This window comes from Eulemur rufifrons, chromosome 15 (assembly GCF_041146395.1).
Source record: "Eulemur rufifrons isolate Redbay chromosome 15, OSU_ERuf_1, whole genome shotgun sequence".
NCBI lineage: Eukaryota > Metazoa > Chordata > Mammalia > Primates > Lemuridae > Eulemur > Eulemur rufifrons.
In genome coordinates, this window is record NC_090997.1 from 12,140,958 (window position 1) to 12,162,284 (window position 21,327).

A 21,327-nucleotide genomic window follows, 5' to 3' on the forward strand; every position below is an offset into this window, starting at 1 on the left:
TGAGCTATGGATGACGCCACTGCATTCTAGCCTGGGCAACAGAGGCAAGAGCCTGCCTCAAAAAAATTCAAAAATAAAGCATACAGGGTTTTTTAGTATATTCATGGAATTTGTGCAACTATTACTACAATTTTGGAACATTTAGATACCTGTTTTTCCAATCTCCCCAGCTCCGGGCAACAATTAATCTTTCTGTCTGTATAGATTTGCCTTTTTGTGACATTTCATATAAATGGAATCCATATTTGGTCTTTTATGTGGTTTTTCTTTGGCAGGGGGGGGTTGACTACTTAGTCTTGATAAGCCAAGGTCCCAAACCAGATGTAGGGATATAAGGAATTGCAACTGAGTATGGCCTCCCAAGGGGTCAGGGTAGCAACCTCCTGTCCCCTGAGTTATCTTAGAAAGGAAGCCAACTGTCTGCCTTCTAGCATGGATGGTCCTGAGGCAGAGAAAGGCTCAGGTCCTTCCTGGTGCTGGTGACAGAGGGTGGGCTGTGCCTGAAGTCAGAGCTGCTCACCTGAATTTGGGCAAATCAAGCAGGCCAGAGTCTAGGGGTGGGGTGATGTGTGCTGTGGACGGTGGGCAACACAGGAAGTGTACAGACAGCAGACAGCAATATGTAGGGTTTCTGGGCCAAAGCTGGTATGTTCGTCGTTTAAGAATTGCTGGAGACCTTGTCCATTGCAGATGAGCATTCCCTATGTGAGACCGAGGGGCTGGTGACTGGGTAGGATGCATAAGGGGTTGAGCGGGTGCTGTGAATTCAGGGTGTGGTGTACAGCTCAGCCCATGCAGGAGCCTGGGCGGGGGGCAGTAGCAGCACTGGGGGTTTCAGTGCAAGGAAGTCCCATCCTTTGCCCCTACCTGCATTGCATGCAGACCTGGCTGCCACAGCCCACAGCAGGGAGCTAGGCTTACAAAGAGCATGAAACCCCGAGAAGGGCAAAAAGCTCTGGCAACTGAGAGCCAGCTCAAGATTAAACTGAGTCAAAGGTAGGCCATGATGTCTGGTACAAAGGTGGAGAGGCACCCAAGTGACAAACTGCAGCAGACCCAGTGTGCCCTAGTCCACTGTGGCCCCAGTCAGCTGTTTCCCGGATTCTGTCCCAGAGGGCCAACAGGCTGGCACCTTCTGTGAGAGCCACCAACAGCACCATGGGACCAATACTGCAAAGCAAGCATGAGCTCTCTGACCACTGGGGTCCCCTCTGCCCTCTGTTTTGTGGCCTCACCCTGAACAGCCTGACTCCCAGGCCCTGGGCTCTTTTCCCCCTACAGACTGACTCTATTCTAAATCTCAGCCCTGGATGGCCCTCAGTTCCCTGTCTGGCCTCTGTGCCCTCCTCCCTTACCACCTGACTCCCCGCCCCCCCTTCTTCTATAGCTTTTACCCTGTCACCTCGGGAATGCCTGGGTCATCCCTCCTTCCCTCCCCCCAGCGGCCCTGCCAAAAGGCAGTGCTCCACTCCTGGCACAGAGTCCCCTATGGCCTGACTTGCCCTGCCTCAGTGTGGGTGGGGCCAAGGGAGCCAATCATAGCAGCAAAGGCAAACCTCCCCCACAGCGGCAGGGGCTTGCCTATGCGGCTAGAGGTAGGAGTTTGAGGACAGCATGTACAGCTCTGCAGGGCCAGAGAAGGGGTGGAGGCATTGGAGTGGGAGAGGGGCAAAGTGGAGGAGCTTATGGGAGGAAGTAAGAACTGTGCTGCAGTCCCTTCTAGGTCTGCTTCCAACCCAGATCCTAAACGATCAGATGGAATACACACTCAGGCTCCAGGGTGCTTGCTGTGGTCCAAGGGTCTTTTTCCTCTTCACTATGTCAGCCTTACTTAGGGAAGGCACCAATGAATCGAAGTCACTGCTGGGAATGGTGGCCAAAATAGGGATTCATTGGTAAAGCCTTCACCATGTCAAATGCTTCCATACCTGTTACTCATCAGAGTCCTGGAGTGACTGGTCCAATTCCACAAACAAGGGAAATGATGCCCTGCTTGATCATCTGCCCAAGCTATAAATCATCTGGTGAGTGGCTGAAGTGGGCCTGGGTCTCCAGCCTGCCAGGTTAAAGAACTTCTGATGGCACAGCCTCCGAGAAGGGGCTGAAATCCCAGTCCACTTAATCCCCTTGCCTAGAGGGGGATGCTGAGTCACACTTGACTCCCTCCACCTTTCTCCCAGTCTACAATCCTCACGCTAACAGGACTCTTGGCATGTCATGAGACAGCCTCAGTACCAGGGAGCTCCTTCCCCTTTCCTGTTCAGATCTCTAGCAGTCGCCAAACACGCACAGGTCATACAATCGAACTCCTGTATTTTATTTCTGTAGAAAGCCCCAGCCCTACCTACCCTGGATCCCATCTCCAGGGCTACTGGAAGGTAGAGAAGCTCTGGGTGCCAGTGCAGGAGGCATAGGGCACACCCCTTGAGCGAATCTGCAGGGTGTGGAAGGTGAGGGGTGGGTTGGGGCCCAAAGAGCCTGGGTTCAGGGACTCGGTGTGAGGCTCCATCACGGTCACAGGGACTGCGTAGGACAACATCTGGGGCCGGTCATCATGGCGTCTCAGTGTGCCCTTGCCCAGGAGGTGCAGGATGCAGGAGAGGACGTCGGTGCTGCTGCAGGCAGACCCCCTACCAAGGGTACTGACCAAACCCCTGGAAGGACATGGACCCTTCTGCCAAGCCTCCAGCACCTGGTATGGGAGAGGCAAGGGGGAACAGTAGGTCAGAGGCACCCGGCTCACCCCACCTCTAGCTTCTATTCCAACCACAAGCTACTAGGACAGGAAGCCTCAAGGACATTAAAGCACCCTGACCTCACTCCTCACACACCTACAGGCTGCACAGTGAACCAGTTGCTTCAAATGTGGATCCACCTCATGTGGACTGCTCCTGCTCCCCCGGACTCCCTGCAAAGCCTCCTAACCGACTGTGCCCACCCCCACCTACCAGACAGACAAGCTGGTCAATGTGCAGCCCCTCATCCCCATGGGACTTGAGGATTCGGACAATGAGGCAGTTCACAAGGTTCCGTCTCTTCTCCAAGTTCCGGCCCTCTTCATCCTCAGCTTTCAGGTATGTCTGAGGTGGGATGAGCCACACGTTTCCTCTCCTTGGCCTGAGTTCCTCGCTGCCATCTCGAATCTTGAGGAACCCTGAAATAAACGCTGATTGCTTGGTGGATGCCCATGAGGAGCCTGGCCCTGGCTCAGAGCAGAGGCCCCCCTGGCCCTGAGTGCGTACCTCCTGGTACGTCCTTTGGCTCATGAAGGTCCAGGGGGCCTCTTGAAGAGGTGAGAGGCCCAATCGCCTGATTCAGCATGTCTGGAGAGAGCCCCGAGAGCTCCAGCAGGCTCTCCACAGAGACCACCTTAAGAGATGATGAAAGACATTCAGGGCCCCCCAAGAAGTGGAGAGGAGAGGATGGAGGGGAGAAGGATAGGGAGGCAAGGATTAGGGAGGAAAGGCGAGGGACAAAGTGGGAGAGTGCAGAGAGGCTGGGCCACCTTCAGATCATTGAGATACAGTAGCAGCCACATCTGCACGGTGGACACATGCAGGGTCTGGTCCCCAAACTGCAGCTCAGCCCGGCCCAGCCACGTCCACTGCAGTCGCCTCTGGGAGCCTTGCTCTAGGGCAGGGTGGCTCTGACCTGAAGAGGAACCAGGGAAAAGGGGGAGACAGGCGGGGAAAGGAGGCAGTCAGGGCTTGGAATGAGGGTACACCACTGGTCAGCCTCGCCCCTGCTCATCTCTGCAGAGTGTGTGGCCCCACCATTTACGGACACTGTGGTTGCTGGTCTGAGCTTCCAGATCTCAGCTTACCCTGTGCATAGCTCCTTGGTGGGCCTTAAGTACCTGGGAACCACCCTGGTCCTAGCTTTTTGCCAGGAAGACTATGATCAGCGCCTTTGAGGATTGCCTTGTTTTATTTTTTAGGGAGACGAAACCACGAAGTGAGGGAAGACTGGGGCTCTCATCAAACTGGGATATTGAGAGAGAGGAAACAGTCTCCCCCATTAGTCTGGGAGCTCCCTGAGGGCAGGGCCTGAGTCTCTTCTCCCTCCTTTGTTGCTGTCCAGCCTGGGATCAGCCCCCAGCGGGGAGTGTAGGGTTATAGGTGACTGACCAGGAAGGAGCCAGACACCTACAGCCAAGGGAAAGCCCTTTCAGTTGGCCTCAGGTGCCTCCTGCCTCCATCCTCCCCACCACCCACAAAGAGATTCCTGGGTCTTATTTAAGGATAGAAAAGGCAACCACCCGGGGATCCGGTGTCAGATAGCACCTGCCACCCCAGCTGAAACCTGAGCTCCTGCCCTTTCTTTTCAAATCCACTCCGGTTTTTTTCATTGCCCAAGGAATTCCTACCCCTAAAGACCATCCCTTTTCACATCAAGGCTCCCAACCTTAGGGTCTACCCCCCACCCCAGGTCTGTTCCCAGCAGCCCATCCTCTCCCCAGTCCCCTCTGCCTGGCTGCTCACTCTTGTTGTAGAAGTTGGAGTATCGGTTCAAAGTGCCCCTCAGGTAGGAGGGCAGGCAGGTTCTTGGGTTCAGTGTGTGGCAGATTGAGGCGACAGGCCAGCAGCGTGGGGACAGGACGAGCACAGACACTTCTGGCATTGCCCCTTCATAGTAGAGGTCCTCGTTCTCCTCCTCCTCCTCCTCTCCCTCCACCACGTCCACCGCTGCTGCTGCCCCAGCTTCCTCGTCGTCCTCGCTCTCGTGCTCCTTGCCATTGGCCTCACAGCCCACCTGAAGGGGCACAGGGTTCCCAGGTACCATGGCCTCCTCCAGTCTGCTCTTCCTCTCTTCCTTCCTACCTGCCCATTTGCTCATCCCTTCCAAGGCACCCACTTGTATTTTCCTCTCTGTATCTTCCAGCTTTAGGAGTTCCTGATCAAGCCGCTGGAGCTGATAGACATGGAACTGGCGCTGCAGCTCCTCCGAGGTGCTCAGGCTCCGCAACATCTGCTGGGGCAGGCGGTTGGGGAAGCAGGGACCGATCTGCTCCAGCACAGCCCCTTCCAGCCAGCTGGAGCCCACGCCCAGGAGACGGTCTGCCATGTAGTGCCTGCAGCACACACAGCGCAGGCCACAGCTTGGTGTGGGTGCCAGCATGGCCCAGCCTCCTGCTCCAGGGCTCCAGCCTGCCTGTATCCCAGACTCCCAGGCCCCATGAGCTGGCCCTGCCCCGGCCATCCTGCCCTACCCCTAGCTCCCATTACCCAGGTCCACACTCACTGGTAGTAATGCTCAAAGGTGGTGGCTATCTCCAGGCCAGAGAAAATGAGAACCGTTTCCAGGCATCGCTGCAGTTGCGCCAGCATCTCCATCCCCCGGGCTCCACCGATCCGGCTGCCCTGGATCCGCTGGTCAATGTGCCGGGCAAACTGCTCACTCACCTGGGCGTCAGCAGAGCACAGGAAAACCATGAACAAGCAAGCAGAGTCGGTGAGTGGGAGCAGTGAGGAGGGTCTGGAAAGTAGATGTGAATGGCCGGCAGCTTTCTAAGCCGGTCAATGCTTTTTTTTTTTTTTTTTTTTTCACTTATTTGTTATTTGTAAATATTCATGGGGTACAATACAATTTTGCTACATTGATATATTGCATTGTGGTGAAGTCTAGGCCTTCAGTGAATATATCACTAAAGCAACACATATTGTGCCCACCTGGTACTACTTTATAAGATCATTAACAATTGTGCACATTAGTAATATTAATAATTGCAGAAACCGTTTTTCACATTAACTGTGGCTAAAATTGAAACTGTTATAATAACAGTTAAAATGAGAAAGTAAGTTCTCTGTACAAAGGTGGTCATACCGTGGTGTTCCTGATAAAATAGGACTGGGAGCAACTCAAGCAGCCAGGGCTTCATGCTCCTGCCGCACTGCCCTTGCTTACCACGGTGCTTATCACATTTTATTTAATAGTTTATCACTCGCTTAACTGCATCTTGCCCAAGAGACTGTAAACTTTAAGGGGAGGGTCTTCATCTATCCTGTTAGCTATTCTGTCTTGAGCTCTTATCCTACTGCCTGACAGATTTTAAGTGCTCATTAAATATTTGTCGAAAACATAGGAATGGTGAAGTAAATCACAGTACGTCCCTGGATGGTATTTGTGCAAAAATAAAAAATGAGGACAAATAGTAACACTGAAAAAGGCTTCTAATGTAACAGTCAAAAGAAAACAAGAAGGAGCATTGTAGCTACCCGTGAGTAAACTATAAATCATGCCTACTAACAGGAGAAAGTATATCAAGATATATTAGGATGGTATGCTGCAGGCCATTATTTTCTTCTTTATTCTATTTTTTAAGTTTTTGATATCATGGCTATATACAAATACATGTTCATCAGAGAACAGGAATGGAAGGGTGGGCCATCGTGAGACGAGGAAGGGAGAGTTTGTGGGGAGACCCGGGGTGAGGCGAGGGTGGAGGCTTACGTGGGCAGCTTTGAGGAAAGGGAGCTTCAGCAAGGCCCCTGCACAGCCGTTCTGCAGCGCCAGCAAGAAGGCTGCCCGTGGCCCAAACAGCTCAGAACTCGACTTCTGCAGATTATTAAAGTGTTCACAGTAGCGTGGCACAAAGTCATCATCCCGCCAGGATGAGGTCAGAAAATTGTTCACCTGCAAGGAAGGGGCAGGAGCATGAAGAGGCTGGCCACCCAACACGCCATTACAGTGCCCCTTCTCCCCACACCTGCTCCTGCCCACCTGCTCCTCCACCACGGCCCGCCAGCAGCGGGTCAGGTTTCTCATGATGCTGCTTGGAAGGCCCCGGGTGGCCAAGGAGCTCCAGTCATGGCTTCTGTTTCTGCCCTCTGTGGAGACAGAGAAAGTGGCAGAGGCAGGGAGCAGCCCCTCGGCTCCCACGTTCCCATCTGAGGGTGAGCCCCGAGGCCTTTCCTGACATGCTGCCACCCAAAATGATGTTCTCAGATAGGGATGGCACAAACCTGGAGAACAGGCTAAGCACGTAGGGAGGGGAAGGATGCACAGGAGCCTGCAGCGTGTGAATGGAGGCCCAGGGAAGGCTCCTCACGAAAGCTCCCGCCTGATCCCCAGTACTCACTGGGCCGGGGAGTGGCCACCACTGGCGGGGATGCCTCGCAGGGCTCGACATGCACCAACAGGTGTGTGAGGCGGCGCACCCGTGAGGAGAAGGCTGCCGCGCGGCTCTGGGGGTTGTGTGCAGCCTCGCGACACTCCAGGTATTGGTCCAACAGCCAGCCCAGGGGGCTGATGCCATCCTCATCTAGAGATTGAGACAAACAAACCAAGCACAGCATGGGGGAGGCTGGGCTGGAAGGGAGTGTAGAGAAAGGGCAGCTGGACAGAATGACACAGGGGAGGGGGTGTCAAGGGCCCTCCTGACCTTATGGTGTCAGCTGGCACTTGGGAGACGTGGGAAAGCGGGAAGAGGGCACTGGGGTGATGAAGGCAGGCACCACAAGGGCCAAGGGCATCACCCAGGTGGTTCTAGGGGAGGGCGAGGAGCGGGCTGGCGCGCCCAAGCAATGGGATGGTAAAGGGGCCGGGTGTCGGGATGGTTACCAGGTGAGGTGATGTTCTGGACCAGGGGGCTGACCAGGGCCTCCCAGCAGGTCTTGCCCAGAGCTCGGGCAGCCTCGTTGTCGGGAAGGAAGCGGTGAGCAAAAGTCTGCTCCTGGCGCAGAGCCCCATTCAGTCTGGGGATGAGGAAGGAGGAGGAAGGTGTCAGAGGCTTGAGGTGTAAGTTACCCCAGGGTCCACCCAGCCTAAGACTGCCGGCCGGCTCCCAGCACCCAGACCAAAGTGCTGCTCAGTTCTTCAGAACTGCCCTGTGTTAACCGGCATACGTCCTTCTCAGCCTGCCAGAGGAATCTCTTCATCCTTCCTTCCCCTCCCCACACCTCAGAACACCCCCCTCACCAAGAGTATCAAACCTCCATCTCACGGCCGCCAGCCACCTGCAATAGCCTTACCTTTCCCACAGACACAGGCACACAGACATGCTCTCACACACCTAGAACTCAGGTGCAGGAGGCTCATGCGGTCCTCTGCCATGTCCTGGCTCCAGGCCTGTGCCCGAACCATGTAGAAGAGGCGTGTGTGACGACACAGCTGCTCCCGAAACACTGGCCAGAACGTGGGTTTGGGGCCCAGGATCTCCAACCCCCGAATGCGCGTATCGGTGCCGCCCTGAAATACACACAGGCCTGTCTGCACTTGCCACACACCCTCCTCATGATGGGCTGGGGTCAACTATGCCCTCATGCCTCACCCCTGGAGCTGCCCAAGACCCAGGGCCATACCCCACACCCCGGGCCCCACCTGCTGGCAGCGCTTTATGCGGATCTGGATGATGGGCCAGAAGCGGTTCAGGTTCTCCAGGAGGATCACCCGGCTGGCGGAGGGCATCACGTTCACCTGGCAGGGCAGAGAAGGCTGTCACCTCCACACACGTGGACAGGGGTGTTGAGAACACCCAAGTCCCCCCGCCGTATCCCTCCCTCCGCCAGCCCTGGGATATGTGGGGTCCTGATCAAGGGGTCCTAATGCCACCCCCGCTGCTCAGGGCCTGGTCACATGCACACAGGGATAAAGGACTCTACTTTCTGTGGGGAGGTGTCTGGGAGTTCAGAGTCTGGGCAGGAGGGCAGGTCCTGTGAGGAGTGGGCTAATGGCACAGGGCCCCCTACCGAGTTGAGTTCCGTGTTAAGAGAGCTGGTGTTGTCACCCCCATAGACCACCACCCGGGCCGGCATGTAGCTCGAGTCCTCGCTGGCTACCAGCAGAGTCAGCTGCCTGGGAGTGGGGAGGAGGAACCAGTCGGAACTGGAACCTGTCATGTCGTTGCAGAGCCCAGGGGACTCTTAGTTCAAGTTCAGGGGGGTGGTGCTTCCCCAAAGACGAATACAGGGAAGTCACGAGAAAGCGTAGGTGTGTGGCTAAGCGTGTGGGAGGGAGCACGTTACCTGACGAGGACGCCTTGGTGCATGTGCAAGGTGATGTAGTGGGAGCCAGTGCTGCCGTTGGACTCCCAGTAGGTCCTGGGGTTGCGGTCCGTCAGCTTGCTGGCCCGGTGTGGGTTGGAGGACACCTCCACCTTCTCCCAGCACTTGTCCTCCTTCACTTCCACACTGGAGCCTGGGGGCAAGTGGGAAGGGTAGAGGTCACAGCCTGGTAGGGTACAGGGGGAAAACAGACATTGGTGTGGAGACAGGGAGCAATGGGGAACAGGCACAAACCCTGGCACAGATATCTGAGGAACACATCAAAGAAAGGGATGTTGATGGGCCGGTGGGTTCGTCTGTGGTCTTCGATCTGGCCTAGCACCATCTGCAGCCGGAACATCAGAGAGAAGGTGGGGAGAACACAGAGAGACACAGGGAAACATATATGGAAGGAAGACCAAGCAGCAGACTTCCTCCATAACACCAGCAGAGCAGGCCAGGACAGGGAAGCAGGTGGGGAGCGAATGCCCCAGGCTCACTGGCGTCACCTGCTGTTCCCAGCTGTAGGAACACAGCCCCTTCCCCGCCACTGCTTGGGTTGCAGGTTCTGATGCAGCTCCGAGCCCACACGCTTCCCCTGCCCTTCCTCCTGACCTGGATGCAGCCTCCCAGGATGTTGGTGGTGAGTTTCCGGTAGAGGTGTGCATGCTTCTCACACTTGAACACCATGTCCCGCAGCTCCTGAGCCAGCTCCAGCTTTCCCAGGTGCTTTTCCAGGGCCTTGGAGATGGCATCTCGGGCTCCCAGCTGATTCAGCACCACAGCATAGTCCCTGCTCACCGAGGTCAGGCGGTGCAGGAAAAAAATCAGTTCCTGGAGCACCTGGGGTGGGGACACACAGGGGAAGGTGAATAAAGGGGACAGGGCATGGGCCACAAGGGTATCTGTTGTAGAATATACCCAGGGTGTGCTGGGTGCTGGGGATGCTGCAGTGAACAAGACAGAGTGAGGAAGTAAAAAGACAGGGATGGAGAGACGCAAGAGCCAGGTGCAGTTAGAGAACCAAAGGCAAACTGAAGTGGAAAGAGCCAAGAGGTGGCCTGCCACCCTGGGGCTCCAGGCTCCTGGTTCCCTTGGCAGCAGGTGCAGAGAGCATCCTGGGTTCTTTCATTCAGGCCCAGCTGTCCCAGGAACCAGCTGTGGGGCTGCATTTTAAGATGTTCAGGCCCCAAGCACAGACACTTGGACGGCTGGGAGGGGACTAAGAGGGACTGGATTTGTGTGTGAGCACTCAGTGAGTCCACTTCAGAAACCACAATCTGGGTAGCAGCCAAAGGTGACTGCAGATACCAATGCCACCATGATTCTAGTTTTCTGACCCCTTCTGAAGCCTCTTGTAGGGGACTTGGGTATGTGACAGCCCCTTTGCCTCCTTCATCCCCTTTCTCCCAGAGGCCCAGCCAAAAAAGGAGCCATCGAAGCTGTTAGTGTTTATATGTGTGTGTGTGTGTGTGTATACATATATATATCTCCATATCTTCTTTTGTGTAAGAAGAGGGTGGTAAGTAAGAACACACATTGGGGTCTCTTTATATTTGCATAAGGGAACCCAGGGAGAACACATAAATTAATACAAGTGGGTATGTGGGGGGCGCTAGGAGAATAGGGATTCAGGTGAGAATGAGAATTCTCAATGTGTACCTGGTTATAGCATTATGATGTGTGAGCCATGTAAATGTATTATCTATTTAAAAAAATATAATTCACTTTTAAAAGCAAAACTGAAACCAAGAGCACAAAGGCTCCATCATACCCCCCCGAGCCTTGTCAGGGGGTCTGCTTCACCAGCGGCTGCCTTGTGTTCTCTCCCTCCCAGCATGTCCCCAGAGCAGGGCAGGGCTACCTCTCGGTCAGTGTTTGGGGACCGCAAGCAGGCCATGCAGGCGTCCATGGCCTCGTGCCAGGGGAGCAGCAGCGCCTCGGGGAAGTCCACCAGCTGCATCAGGATTCTGGGGGACAGAGGCGGGAGGGCAGAGAGATGTGCAGTCAGCCTCAGAGATCCCCTTTGCCCAAGCCCGCCTCTCACCACGCCCTCACCTCAGAGCAGTCAGGTGCAGCGCCCTGTTGGTCTCTGGAGTGTCCAGGCTCTGCATCAGCGTGAGGAAGGGCTGGGGCTGCCGCTGCAACTGCAGCAGGAGTGACTTGACTTTGCTCTCCTGGGTCCCTTCTGAGCTGAGGGCTTGCTCCAGATCCAGGAGGATTTTCCCAGCAGGACCATAACCCTCCACCAGATGCTGCAGGGGAGTGTTGAGGCTCTGAGATGGGGGTTCTTTCACTACAGGAAGTGGGGAGTTCCAAGAGTTGCCCACTGTTAGTGATGTGAAGGCTCAGAAAAGGATAGACAGATTCATAACTCTCACTCTTTTTTTTCTAATTTCTCCTAAAAATGGTTTTAATTTCTTTTGTCCCCCTATAATATCTCTTAATGTATTTTTAGGACAACTTTATGACAGATTTTATATTTTATATTCTTAAAATAAGAAAGTAGCTTTCTGGCTGGGTGAGGTGGCTCACACCTGTAATCCTACCACTCTGGGAGGCCAAGGCTGGAGAATCGCTTGAGGTCAGGAGTGCAAGGCCAGCCTCAGCAAGAACAAGACTCCATCTCTACTAAAAATAGAAAAAATTAGCCAGGCGTGGTGGCACACGCCTGTAGTTCCAGTTACTCGGGAGGCTGAGGCAGGAGGATCGCTTGAGCCCAGCAGTTGGAGGTTGCTGTGAGCTAGGCTGATGCCATCACAGTCTAGCCTGGGCAACAGAGTGACACTCTGTCTCAGAGAAAAAAACAAAGTAGCTTTCTGTCTGCAAAGAACAGAGCTTTCCCCTATGTTTAAAGGCATGTAATAATTTGTTTTTCTAATAGAAAAAGTTAAATGTGCGGGCTTCTTTAAGGCTTCAAAAATCTCTTGCAATTTTCTTACTTTACATCCTCCTTCATTCTTTAAGGGAACACGTCTGCTTCTCCATTGGTTACTTATTCCTAAGTTTCAGATTTTTCATAAGGTGCCATCTGTCCCAGATAGGACTGCACAAAAATCAGCACAGACGTGTGTCCTGTGCTAATGCCTTAAAGGCAAGTCTGCTCAGCTGCTGTGTCTGTCTGGCACCTACCTCCTACTCTGGCTGCATCTTCTGATTCCTGAGCCTGGTCCTGGGCTTTTGACAGGAGGACATCTTGCTGGGCTTCTAGAAGGGATGGGTAGGCTTCAGGCCCATACTTCCTATAGACACGGCAGTTGATCAGGTCCCTGAGGGCACTGTCATCAAGTCGCTGTGGTAGAGACAGCAGCAGGTCCTGGGCCAACTCTATGGGCACAGCCAGCTCAGCCAAGATCTCATCATCCAGGATGTGCTGTCAGGGAGAAACTCTCACTGCAGGCAGCCCTGCCACCATGGCGGCTCCAGGGGCCCTTGGTAGGGGTGGGGATCTCTCTGCACATACGTCCTCTCATGGCTGGCAGCTGGCTTCCCCCAGACAGCTCACCAACACCTCCCACCTCTGAACATTCCAGACTCCCTCCCCACTCCCGATAGCCCCTTATGCTATCTGACCTCCACTTTCATCCTGAGCCTTCCAAATGCTCTACACAGTCCAGCCCTTGCAGTGGAGCCCTCCAACCTCTGAGTGTCTCCATGCTGGCCCTACCTCCCCATCTAGGTTCTCCTGGAGGATCTCGAGAACCTCCTGATGGCCGGGTCCATCCAGCTTCTGGATGAAAAAAAGGAGCTCCCACCACTCGGCCTGGGTCAGGTGTTCACTCTCCTCAGTGTCCTCATCCTCAGGCAGCACATAAGGTACAGCATAGAGCTCTGTCATCGGCTTCCAGCGCCAGGAGGGCAGGGCTGTTGAAATGGACCGTGGGGCACAGGGATGTCACTGCCCACCCAGCCAGTCACTGCTCCCCTGCTCAGAGCTGATCCCTGCTTCCTCTCTGAGCTCACCTCTACCCAGGGCTCCACTGACCACTGCCCCCTGGTGCTCATCAGCTGGGACCACGTCTTCAATGTCTTCCTCAAAGCCCAAGATCTCCAGCATGTGCCAGTGCACCCAATAGGTGCGGCCCGTTGACTCCCAGAACACCTGGAGGACAGGGAACAAAAGAGAGGGAAGGGGAAGAAAGGTCACTAGTGACTGCCTGTGGCTCAGTTAATGAGGACTTACAGCCCTCGGGGTGACCACCAAATAGCAAAACGTTGGCATGTACAGAACACATAAACACAGAATGGATGCCTTACCTCCTGGGGACGAGACTGCCTCTCCTCTCACTCAATCTTTATGCTCCTACACTTCCTCCTGACTTCAACCACCCCATCTCCTGACCTTGACCTTTAAGGGAGTCTTGCTGTGTCAGTTTCTTCCTGAGTGTGAGTCTTCTTGACCTCACAGCTTCCTAAACCAGATCCTCCCAGCCCTCCAAGTGGCCCCTATCTTACCCACTGACCCCTTTTCACCACCCCAATCTTACTGAGGGCTTTCTCCTTGGGTGGCCTGCCAGAGTCCCCTGTATGGAAGTCCAGCTATGCCCCACTCAAAATAGATCCCCAGCAGCATCCCGCCACTGTGATCGCTCACCTGCGCAGGGGGCACACCACTGTTGCTCTGCCGGAACTCGCCTTCATCCCCGGCACTGATCTCCTCGTAATCAGCCAGCATCCGCACTCGCATCCCCGGCTGCAGCGTGTCCCGCACATACAAGGCATAGGTATTGCCACTTGCAAACTGAGAGCGGGGGCGAAACCGCTTTGACCTCCTGAGGGAGGGCTGGGCCTGGGTGGGTGGAAGCCCTGCGGCCGCATCTGCCAGCTGAGGCTGGAAGATGGAACAGGGGGCCTGTGCTGAGCTCCCTGGTCTGCTTGAGGCCCGGTCCCAGCGCATGGCCTGCACTAGCTCCGAGATCAGGGTGCCCATGGCCATACTGAACTCCAGCTCCAGCCGACCCCTCTCCCCACTCAACTCTTCAGGAGCAGAGTTGTTCTGGGCTCCTGGTTCTGTAGCACTGTCATTCAGCTGATCCAGGAGTGAGGTGACATTCAAATAATGCTTCACCAGGGAGAAGAGCAGCCTTCCTGGGACCTGTGGGATACAACCTTTGGCTCACATCCACCCTGTCCCAGCTTTGGCCCCTCCTTCCACACTGTCCTCTGTAAGCAGGTGCAAAAACCTGGTCTTTAGATCTTGTTCACAGCTGTCCCCACCCTGCACCCCCACAGGATACCTGTGGCAGCTGAATGCCCTCGAAAGACATGGGATGTTCAGAGAGTGTGGCCTGTGCAAACAATGCCAGCAGAGCACAGCGGCTATCAAAATCCAGGTGCTTCTCAATGGCCTCTTGTTGGCTCAGTGACAGAAGGATCTGGGTCCGGGTCCCTGTAACCCAAACCCTAGTCAGTAACTATAATGCTCTCCAACCTTACCCTTCCCAGGCATCTCTCCCAGACCCTCCACCCTTTCAATCCAATCCTTTTGCCACCACAGTGTGAGTGACATGACTTGATTTGTGTCAAAATTTACTATCTTATTCATACACACACACACACACACACACACAAGCGTGCACAATCTGCAATAGGGTAAACTCTTCCTTTGCATAGAAAGCCAACTAATTAATATGTGGTTCTTGAGGATTCAGTCTTTCCTCTTTCAGCAGAGATGCCCACCTCCCCACATCCACCCCCATTCCCATCTCCTTTCTTCCAACTCTAAGAGAAAGGCAAAAGAATCATTTACGTACTGATGAGGTCAGAGGCTCCTGCCACAGTGTCCTGTGAGTCCCTGAGCCGACCCAGCCCCTCTCCTGCTTTCCCTTCCTCCCCATACTGCCCCTCACCAGCGTCATGGGAGGACAGGGCTTGTATCATCCGGCCAGCGCTCCAGCGAATCTGATAATCGGGACTACTCAACATGTGCATGAGCAAGTCCAAGACCCTTGGGTCTTTGAATACCCCAGTGAGGGGCTCGATGCTGGCATAGGCACTGAGCACATGGACAGTATGAAGCAGAGGGGCAGGAGGGATGGTGCCCACACATTCCTCTAGTTGCCGAAGGGCTCTCTGAATCAGGGACTTCACATCGGTTTCCATCTCCCCCAGCACAGATTTGTCCAAGGCCCCAGCCTCCCCTGCAGACTCCTGAGAGGGCCCGATGACCTGGCCATTCTCGCCCAGCATCTTGTGGCAGTTGGCATAGATCTCGTCGTTGGACATCCATAGCAGGATGTGCTCAGCCTTGCAGTCCACTTGGCTGGAGCCCCCTTCCCCATCATCCCCGCGCCTGAGGATGAGCCAGCGAATCTGGTACTCAGGATGCCCATCGTGGCCCACCCGTTGGCGGATCAGCTCATCGGGATAGGCATGTAAGCCCGGCCCCAGGGGCACCCTGAATTCCCTGTAGCGAAGTTCCCCCACCATCCTGGCACCTGGAACACACAGGAAAAGAACAAGCAAGCTGCAGTGAGAGGGGAGGTCAGAAAATCAAGGACATCCAGGAGTTGGGGAAGCAAATGGCAACAGCTGTCCGGCTGGGTGGGGTAAAGCAGGGCCCAGGAGTTGCCCGCTGCATGCTGGGTGGGGCCAGGCTTAAATAGACAAACAGGGGGGTATTTGTTCTTGGAGAATACAAAATTTGAGGGCTAAAAGGAAGGTCTCCAAGGTTCTGCAGCCTGGAGTGGATTAGTTTGCAATAGTGGGAGGAGGACGGTGGAGGCAGGCAGCCTTGGAGTTACAGTGAATCCCAAGGCCTTGGGATGGGGGAGGAGCAGCAGCCCTGGGAAGGAGGTGTGTGAAGCCCAAAGGGGAATGTAGGGGGTGTTGGGAGGGAGATCTCCAGTGTGTGTGCAAAGGGCAAAGGGGTGCTATCTCTAGGATTGAAGCACGGGAGTGCAAGTCGCAGAGGCAAGAGACCCGGAGCATTGGTGGTGGGGTGCAAGCCCCGGGAGCGACGGGCTGGGAGGAAGGTCTGGCGGCGGCGCTGCGCGAGGCACAGGGCAGAGCAGGGCGCACAGGAGACCGGGTGGGTGAGGGGCGCGATGCTTAAGGGATGGAAACCGGAGACCCACCTTAGGGGCGTGCAGTAGGGTGGGAGAGGGGGGCTAGGCCCGATAAACTAGAATCCCGAGGCACGGCAAGACAGGGGGACGCGAGGTCGGGGGAGCGTGAGGCTCGGTGGGCGAGTGAGCAGATGAGAACCCAGGGTAAGGGCAGGGGGCCGCGGCGGGGCTCTGGCCACCTCAGAAATCCACCGGGGTCCTGGCGCGAGGCCTGTCCTTCGCAGAGCTAGGGATGCGGGACAGACGCTGGCGTCGACGCGGGCGAAGATTTGGGCCCACCCTAGGCCCCCCGAAGGGGTCGAGGCGGAAGAGGCGGGAGGGGGCGTGCCTCCGCAGGACAGGCAGGCGGGCGGGCAGGCAGGGGGCGTGGCGCGCGGGGACTCAAGACTCCAGGGCCGAGCCACTGTCGCTCCCGGTGAGTGGGTCGACGGCCGCTGGGTCAGGGCGGAGCCTGGTCTCTGCCTGCGGCGCCGCGCGCCTAGTTCTGGGGGCTCCGCCACCCCCGAGAGCCACGGCTTATTTCCGCCAGACCCAGCGGAAAGCCAGGGGCCCTGGGAGCGCGCCGGGGCGGAGCTACGGATGCCACCGCGGCGACGCGCGGCACCTCCTCTGCACCGCCCTTTCCTTTTCCTTTTTGTCCTCCTCCTAACGCCGGAAGTGCTTCCCCGTTTCCCAAAATCCGAACCAGAAAAGACCTCGGGGGTCATTTATTGTCCTCCTCCTCCATGATATGTAAAGGAACTGGGGGTGGGACTCCATCCTGTCCTTTCCATTTTCTTCCTCCCATACTTTTTGCTTTTTTCCCCACACCTAGTCTGTACCATCCTTAACCCCCCTAAAAAAACAGTAACAGATTAAAATGGGGGGCCATTTTATTAGAGTCCAGGAATATCAGCTTTGGGCAGCAGCGGACGGCAGCTTCACATAACTCTTCATGGGGGGCAGTGGTCGAATCTTTCGGCCAGCCCAGCCCCCCTTGCGGTGCCATAGCCCGCTGGAAGGCCTAATGCCCAGCCAGCGGTTGCGACCTGCCTTGCCGATGACCCGTTTGTTATGATCGACGTTGGATACTCGGCCGACTGTTGCTACGCACGTTTCCAGCACCTGACGGAGAAAGCAGATGGAGGAGAATGCACAGTCCGGGGTGGGGGTGGGGGAGCTTGACATCGTTGAAGACACCACTTTTGGAGGCTTCTTGACACTCATTGAAAAGGGAGAGGAGAGGGGGAAAGCACAACGTGGGTGAACCTAAATGTGAGTCCTACAGTAGAAACTGGGTAGTTGTAAAAGAAAGTCATCCTCCCTATTTCATTATGGTGCCAACCTGACAAGACACACCTAGTCAAGTGGCAGAAAAGGGCACATCCAGCTCAAGGCAGTTCCTAGCATCATAAAACACCTGGGAGCTATCCCAGACAGGCAAGGTACATTCCAAAAATTCCTCCTTTGCTGATCCCTCCCACCAGGACCCCCCCCCCCCACACACCTGCATCTGCCTCTTAGAAGGCAGCTGGATGATGGCTGTCCCATTTACCTTCCGAAGCAGCACACCACAAGTCCCTGGGGAAAGAAGTAGTTTTGCCACCCTCCACAGAGAGGAGGCATTGGCGGGGACAGAGGGGGAATTCATAAAGGGGCCATATCCCACATGCTGCCCTTGCCTTGCCCTTTAGGAGCAGATACAACAAAGAAGCATGCATGCAATGTTTTAGATCAACACACAAGCACATCTTCATCCTCATGTTCCTTGTCTTTTTCTTCTTTTTCTGTGCCAGTACCAGATGTAGACCCATGGATTCAGAGAATTGTGACCTTAGGCACTCCTTGGCCTTCCAAATTGTAAGACCCAGGCAGCTCCTTTTCCCATACCTGCAGCTCGGATATACTGGGCCCCTCGGCCTGGCTCACTTTCCACGTTGTTGATGAGGGTCCCCACGGGCAGAGCCCCAAGAGGATGTGCATCCCCTTCCCGGGCAGCAACTAAAAGACAGAATTTCATCAGTGCTAGAACCTTTGCAGCCTCCAGCCCACACATCTGGTAGCCATTTCTCACCTGCCATTCTGCCTATGTGGTTAGAGTTCAGGATTATATCTCCAGCCTGCATGTTTTCTGTGGCAATGATCCAGCGTTTCCGGCTACCCCCAGCAACCAGAGCTATGTCTGCTGACCTGTTCAGGGTGAGGGACAGGTGAGCAATCCATCTAGGCAGTCCCACATCTTCTAAGAAGCTACAAAGCAGTTATTCAGACCCCATTATCATCGTCCCAAATCCCAAACTTGCCTACAGGGATCATAGCGGACCATGACAACCTTCTCCTCAAAGGGTCCGGGCTTGGTCTCTTGTTCAGGCCGGAAACGCAGAAAGTCAATCATGCGATAACGTTTCTTGTGGCCCCCGCCAATACCATGCACTCGGATGCGGCCTGTGGTCAGGATAGTTCGGGTACATGTTCTAGGTCAGACTAGTTCAACTCCCAGCATCAGAAACTGGCCTGTCCTTAGCTGTGCTTCTCAGCATTATGGCACAAACAGAAAATGATAAAAATTTGCTCCAGGTCAGTGTACTGGAGCAAGGGGAGATAGGGCAACACCTACACAAAACTTGGTCAATTGTATAAAGCTTCCAGATAAAATCTTTTCAAATCATGGAATTCAGTAAGTTTAGAGAGCCATATAAATCATACTGAAATAATTTCAACTGTTACAAAAAAAATTTTTTTTCTTTTAAAGACACAGGGTCTCACTATGTTGCCCAGGGTAGACTCAAACTCCTGGGCTCAAGTGATCTTCCTGCCTCAGCCTCCCAAGCGGCTAGACTATAGGCACATGTCACTGTGGCTGGCTGTTATAAATTTTTGAAGTGTGTGCAGAAAAATGTCATGACACTTCCTGTGTATGGCCAGTTTTCTTTTTTTTTCTTTTTTTTTTTTTTGAGACAGGGTCTCACCCTGTCACCCACACTGGAGTGCAGTGGCACAATCATAGCTCCCATAGTAACTGGGATTACAGGCAAGAACCACTGTGATTGTCTATAGGGGCACAGACCAGTTCTGTTGCTTTGTATTCTATTCTCTGGCTTCCACACACATACTAGGATGTGCAGAAGGAGCCCAATAAATGCTTAATTATATTCCTCTGCCTTACAAGATATAAACGTGTTAATATACAGGTCTAGGGTACTAGCATGTTTTCCCCCTTTACTGCTTAACACATTAGCTGCCATGTGAGTTGTATTTAACTCACACTAGTTTTGAGCCCAGGCCTCCTGGAGCATATGTAACTCATACATCTCTTCACCATGGGAGCAGCGAGAACTATTTTTCAAGTTGCATATAACTAATGCACAGAAAACAATTAAAAATAACAATTTTTTCATTAAGTTAGAAAGATCATTTTGTTTTCAAAGTTTTTATTCTATTTGTGTAATAAAACACCAGGGCCGGGCGCGGTGGCTCACGCCTATAATCCTAGCACTCTGGGAGGCCGAGGCGGGTGGATCGCTCGAGGTCAGGAGTTCGAGACCAGCCTGAGCAAGAGCGAGACCCCGTCTCTACTAAAAATAGAAAGAAATTATATGGACAACTAAAAATCTATATAGAAAAAATTAGCCGGGCATAGTGGCGCATGCCTGTAGTCCCAGCTACTCGGGAGGCTGAGGCAGTAGGATCGCTTAAGCCCAGGAGTTTGAGGTTGCTGTGAGCTAAGCTGACGCCACGGCACTCACTCTAGCCTGGGCAACAAAGTGAGACTCTGTCTCAACAAAAAAAAAAAAAAAAAAAAAACACTATAGCCCCAAGAAAAAAATTTTTTTCTAGTGTGGCAATCAATGAGTTAAATCCCTTTGCTCCCACCTGTATGATCTCGGCCCCCAGACTTCCTCATCTTCACTGGTGTAACGGTGTACTTGGTACGACTCTTCCAGGACACAAAGTTGGCACTCAGAGCCACGGAAGTAAGGACTGGGCGGCAGGGGAGCAACACCAAGGCAGAGGGCAATCGGAGGAAGGCATTGTTCGTCACCTAGGGAAAAAAAGAAATCTCTTTCACTTGAAAGCTAGTTGAAGTTGAAAAGCATCAGAGCACAAAGAGGGCACAGACCAATTTTAGCTTGTAGCCCAGTTCCTCCTGGAAGTATCCCAGACCAGCTGTTAAAAAACTCCACCCTTTACAGCTTGCATGGATACCAGTGTAGAATGTTTATCCAGATGTATGTGTGTTGATTACCTCTCCTTATTTGATCTTCTCACCTCTAAAGTATTTCTTCAATGGAATGTTCTCCCCTTGGTCATCTCCTTCCAAATTTGGCTGAAAACTCTCCATCTTCCGGAATCTTTTCCTTCCCTAAACAACTGCCTTCTCCAGAGCTGGTAACTTCCACACATCCAAGCACTGCCATTAGCACCCAATGCCTTTTGCCCTCTGCATTGTTTCTGGGAGTTTTTCACATATGAATGGAAGGGAGAGATCATTTCTGTCTTGTTCCTAGCTGTATATTCCCAGCATTTCAGAGTAGATTGGCTTGGTTTTGAATTTTAAATATGCATCTGCCAAACTCTACCATAATCAACCAGAGAGCTGCAGAGGGGCAAGACTTACAACTTCTCTTTTCTGTGACTCACCAGTTGCCCACTAGGGACCTTAGGATACCTTCACCTGAGGCCCCTATTCTTGGTATCTTGCCCTGCATTCTCTAATCTCAGCAATAACTCATCCTGGTAGGTATAATATCATAATGATTAAAAGCACAGTCTCTGAAGCCATACTGCCAACCTCCAATAGTTGGTTTGTGATCCTGGACCGCTTATCACTTTTCTCATCTGTAAAAGGGGAACAATAACTTCCTTGTAGAGTGGTTGAAAGTTCATTTGAAACATCTATCACTTATGCCTAGCTTCTCATAGGCACTCAATCGATGTTAGTTATTACTGAAACCTGTTCAACCGGTGATCTGCAAAGCACTTTCACCTCCGGTATCTCGTCTGACATACACGGTAACGTACCTTCGAGACTCCTGACCAGACTCGCAACACCCTCCCCGGCAGCCCAAACGGAAACAGCCTTCTTCCCGGTTCAGGTGGATTACCTGGGCGGCGGGGAGCAGACTCGGGACGGGGGCGGCGACGGCCGCGGGCGCCAGGCTGAGGGAGCCCAGAGCGCGGGTCAGTGCCAACAGGGCCATAGGCGTACCAGGCTCTGCTGGGCTCAGCACGCCACCCTTACCAGTCTATCCGGCGCTCCCAGATGACGTAAACCGTTCCCAGTGCCGCCTCTCTCCAGT

General features: G+C 53.9%; 2 protein-coding genes across 7 annotated transcripts; both read right to left on the reverse strand.

Annotated features, from left to right (window-relative positions):
• Positions 1-1,594: 1,594 nt before the first annotated feature.
• CUL7 (cullin 7) lies at positions 1,595-16,589 on the reverse strand. Of its 5 annotated transcripts, none has more exons than XM_069489134.1 (26): positions 16,228-16,589; positions 14,831-15,418; positions 14,219-14,370; positions 13,576-14,076; positions 12,945-13,083; positions 12,649-12,845; positions 12,114-12,354; positions 11,040-11,277; positions 10,846-10,951; positions 9,597-9,824; positions 9,237-9,327; positions 8,964-9,135; positions 8,688-8,793; positions 8,320-8,415; positions 8,012-8,187; positions 7,561-7,694; positions 7,079-7,261; positions 6,721-6,827; positions 6,451-6,633; positions 5,242-5,402; positions 4,855-5,071; positions 4,482-4,752; positions 3,506-3,651; positions 3,243-3,369; positions 2,949-3,154; positions 1,595-2,692 (listed from the first exon to the last, which is right to left on the reverse strand). In XM_069489134.1, exons 2-26 carry the CDS (start codon positions 15,408-15,410, stop codon positions 2,369-2,371), a joined length of 5,082 nt encoding a protein of 1,693 aa, XP_069345235.1. In that variant the 5' UTR covers positions 15,411-15,418; positions 16,228-16,589; the 3' UTR covers positions 1,595-2,368. The 5 variants fall into 5 exon arrangements, with proteins under 5 accessions (XP_069345235.1, XP_069345234.1, XP_069345233.1 ...); XM_069489133.1 differs by having other exon boundaries at positions 14,735-15,418; XM_069489132.1 differs by having other exon boundaries at positions 4,482-5,071.
• A 302-nt stretch (positions 16,590-16,891) lies between these two features.
• MRPL2 (mitochondrial ribosomal protein L2) lies at positions 16,892-21,286 on the reverse strand. Of its 2 annotated transcripts, XM_069487810.1 has the most exons (7): positions 21,133-21,285; positions 19,901-20,069; positions 18,331-18,472; positions 18,102-18,217; positions 17,918-18,028; positions 17,535-17,608; positions 16,892-17,152 (listed from the first exon to the last, which is right to left on the reverse strand). In XM_069487810.1, exons 1-7 carry the CDS (start codon positions 21,226-21,228, stop codon positions 16,940-16,942), a joined length of 921 nt encoding a protein of 306 aa, XP_069343911.1. In that variant the 5' UTR covers positions 21,229-21,285; the 3' UTR covers positions 16,892-16,939. The 2 variants fall into 2 exon arrangements, with proteins under 2 accessions (XP_069343911.1, XP_069343913.1); XM_069487812.1 differs by lacking the exon at positions 17,535-17,608 and having other exon boundaries at positions 21,133-21,286.
• Between the last annotated feature and the right edge of the window lie 41 nt (positions 21,287-21,327).

What these genes read in the sequence shown, in the direction of transcription:
- MRPL2 (XM_069487810.1), bottom strand. Translation starts at nt 21,228, where the DNA reads ATGGCCCTGTTGGCACTGACCCGCGCTCTGGGCTCCCTCAGCCTGGCG. An exon ending in GTCCGCTATGATCCCTGTAG is followed by an intron (nt 18,218 to 18,330) that starts GCAAGTTTGGGA and finishes CACCCTGAACAG; the next exon opens with GTCAGCAGACATAGCTCTGG. An exon ending in CTTCTAAGAGGCAGATGCAG is followed by an intron (nt 17,153 to 17,534) that starts GTGTGTGGGGGG and finishes TTTCTCCGTCAG; the next exon opens with GTGCTGGAAACGTGCGTAGC.
- CUL7 (XM_069489130.1), bottom strand. Translation starts at nt 15,410, where the DNA reads ATGGTGGGGGAACTTCGCTACAGGGAATTCAGGGTGCCCCTGGGGCCG. An exon ending in GTGGTGTGCCCCCTGCGCAG is followed by an intron (nt 13,084 to 13,575) that starts GTGAGCGATCAC and finishes CCTGTCCTCCAG; the next exon opens with GTGTTCTGGGAGTCAACGGG. An exon ending in CACCAAGGCGTCCTCGTCAG is followed by an intron (nt 8,794 to 8,963) that starts GTAACGTGCTCC and finishes CCCCACTCCCAG; the next exon opens with GCAGCTGACTCTGCTGGTAG.